Here is a 2,994-nt window from a genome sequence, read left to right on the forward strand (position 1 = left end):
TTTCTACATATGTCTTAATATTGGGCTGTAGCCTTTACCTTTTCTCTTACTTTCCTAGGTCAATCATAAAAGTAGAAAGTATAAATAGTGTTCCATCTTCTTCATATCACAGTAAAGCCACAAGGGGAAACATCAGCATATTCTGTTTGAACTAGATCATTTACTCACTTCTAATTGCTCCCTTTGCTTAACAACCTCTTTGAATAAGACTCATTCAGGAATGGAGTCCCAAGGGCTCCAAGGACATATAAATTGCTACATATGTAGCTGTCAGTGTCTTTGAAGACATCTTTGCAGAAGATATAGGCACATTTAGCTTTATATTCTTTAGTCTGAGTTTATTTGAGTTTATTTGGCTAAGGTAAAAAAAGCTTTCCAGACGATAGGCAGAGATCCCTGACCTTGGCTTGTGGTGTGATGTCAAAGGAAAATTGGGGCTAAAGATCCTAGAGAAACAAATGGAAAAAGGATCAAATTTCTTCTCTGTAAGTCACATAAGTGTCATCTTCCTTTCTTGTTTTTACTCCTCTTTTTTGCCTCTCATATCCAGTGGAAAGGTGAATTTGGAGTTTTTGGCTTACAAATGTTCTTGGAATTTAGGATGAACAGGAATGTGGGGCTATTGGGCACAAGAATAGGACATTGTTTGCTTGGTTTTTCTTTCAACCCATTATGCTAACCTACCAGTTCACAATCCCCATTCTTATTATTTCCCTTTATAACCAGGAAGTTAGACTTGATTCAAAGTGATTAAAATAATAAAAACTGTAGATGAGTCTACACCTAGATACACTTAGTTTGATTCTTTCTGTGATGTGTGACAGCCAGTACTTATTTGGAGCCAGTATAAATTACTATAGCTCTTGTCTTGGGACTAGTCACCTTTTAGAGCACAGTACAGAGCTTTCCCAGGGCGCAAGTGACATGGAGGAAGAAGACAGAGGAATTCTACATGTCAGCAGAACGAGGCAAAAGAGGATCAAGTAGTAATCCACCTGCTTTACAAGGTTGTGTAGAGAGATTAGTATCTGTCAGTATCACATAAGTTCTTGTACAAGACAAGACAACTGAATGATATCCAAGTTTCATCATTCATTGAATCATTTTATTCTTTCATTTGTCAAACATTTATTGAAAATCTGTGCCAGGCCCTGTTTTCTACACCAAGAATAATCACTAAAAAGTATTTACTCTCCTAGATTTTATATTTTAGTGTGTATGTGGTAGCTAGGGAGACAAATTAGTTTTCCATTACTTATTAAGGAGAAGCAAGAAAATTTTCAGAGCCTGGCAATGTCCAGAGGAAAATCATTGATTACACTGGAGCAAAATTTCACAAGGTCATGAAGTCAGTAATGCCACAGTCTATCTCAGATGTGGTTCAGTGGAAAGACTGATGTCTTAAAAAAATAGATCCTAAGTTCTGCCGTTTACTAGCTACCTTAATTTAGGAGAGTTGCTTAGCCTTTGTATGGCTCAATTGTTTTCTATGGATCTGCCTCACAGTTTACAATGAGGCTTAAATGAACTGAGATCACGTTGTGTCTGCATTTAGAGCCCTAAAGCAGTGATCCTTCAACATTTGTGGCTCACTTAAAAGACATAGGGATAAAATATAATGTTGTCAGTAATTGTGGTTTACAAATATAGTGATTCTCCAAGGATATGAAAAAGCCCTTGAATGATTCTGTGGCTTGTTATCCCTCTACCCTGGGGGAGGAGAAATATACATTTGTGTGTGTCTTCTTTTCTTTGAAAATCCAGGCTCTAAGTTGTTCTTTTGTTTTGTTTTGTTTAAATATTGTTTTAATGCGGGATATCTGCATTTGGAATTGGTTCAACAAAAATATTTGGTACAGAAACTACTAAGTTGGCTATGACAGCTATATTCCAATAATGCTCTATAATCACAAGCTGTCTTTCCATAACTTAGAACCAAAACACAGTTATTTAAATTATAAATTTTCTTTCTCCAATATGTTCACTCTGTTGACAGCAAGCCAGGGCATTCTTCCATGTCCTCTGCTTTCTCTTCCTCCCCCAGGACTGGCTCCCATGGCGGCAAAGAACTGCTCGGTGGTGACTGAGTTCATCCTTCTGGGAATCCCACACACAAAGGGGCTGGAGACTATACTTTTTGTCTTATTCTTGCCCTTCTATGCCTGCACCCTACTGGGAAATTTATCTATCCTTGTGGTTGTTATTTCTTCCACTCGCCTTCACACACCCATGTATTTCTTCCTGGGGAACTTGTCTGTGTTTGACATGGGTTTCTCCTCTGTTACCTGTCCCAAAATGCTGCTTTACCTTATGGGACTGAGCCGACTCATCTCCTACAGAGACTGTGTCTCCCAGCTCTTCTTCTTCCATTTCTTTGGGAGCATTGAGTGCTTCTTGTATACTGTGATGGCCTATGACCGCTTCACGGCCATCTGCTACCCTCTGCAGTACACAGTCATCATGAACCCTAGAATCTGTGTGGCCCTGGCTGTAGGCACATGGCTGTTAGGGTGTGTCCATTCCAGTGTCTTGACTTCCCTCACCTTCACCTTGCCATATTGTGGTCCCAATGAAGTGGATCACTTCTTCTGTGATATCCCAGCACTCTTGCCCTTGGCCTGTGCTGATACATCCTTAACCCAGATGGTGAGCTTCACCAATGTTGGCCTAGTATCTCTTGTCTGCTTTCTCCTAATCCTTGTATCCTACATGCGGATCACAGTTTCCATCTTGAGTATTCGTACAACTGAGGGCCGTCTCCATGCCTTCTCCACCTGCAGTGCCCACCTCATTGCCATCCTCTGTGCCTATGGGCCTATCATCACTGTCTACCTGCAGCGCACACCCAATCCCATGCTCGGAACTGTGGTTCAGATTCTGATGAATCTGGTAGGACCAATGCTGAACCCTTTGATCTACACCTTGAGGAATAAAGAAGTAAAAACAGCTCTAAAAAAAATATTGCACAGGACAAACCACATTTCTGAGAGTTAG

General features: G+C 40.3%; 1 protein-coding gene across 1 annotated transcript; it reads left to right on the forward strand.

The window, feature by feature from the left end:
* Positions 1–2,055: 2,055 nt before the first annotated feature.
* On the forward strand, positions 2,056–2,994 carry LOC134377255 (olfactory receptor 10D3-like). Its single transcript, XM_063095896.1, has one exon. It carries the CDS (start codon positions 2,056–2,058, stop codon positions 2,992–2,994), a length of 939 nt encoding a protein of 312 aa, XP_062951966.1.

Source organism: Cynocephalus volans, chromosome 4 (assembly GCF_027409185.1).
Source record: "Cynocephalus volans isolate mCynVol1 chromosome 4, mCynVol1.pri, whole genome shotgun sequence".
In the NCBI taxonomy this organism is placed as follows: Eukaryota; Metazoa; Chordata; class Mammalia; order Dermoptera; family Cynocephalidae; genus Cynocephalus; species Cynocephalus volans.

Excerpts from the sequence above, each read along its gene's own strand:
- LOC134377255 (XM_063095896.1), top strand. The coding sequence starts at position 2,056 with ATGGCGGCAAAGAACTGCTCGGTGGTGACTGAGTTCATCCTTCTGGGA.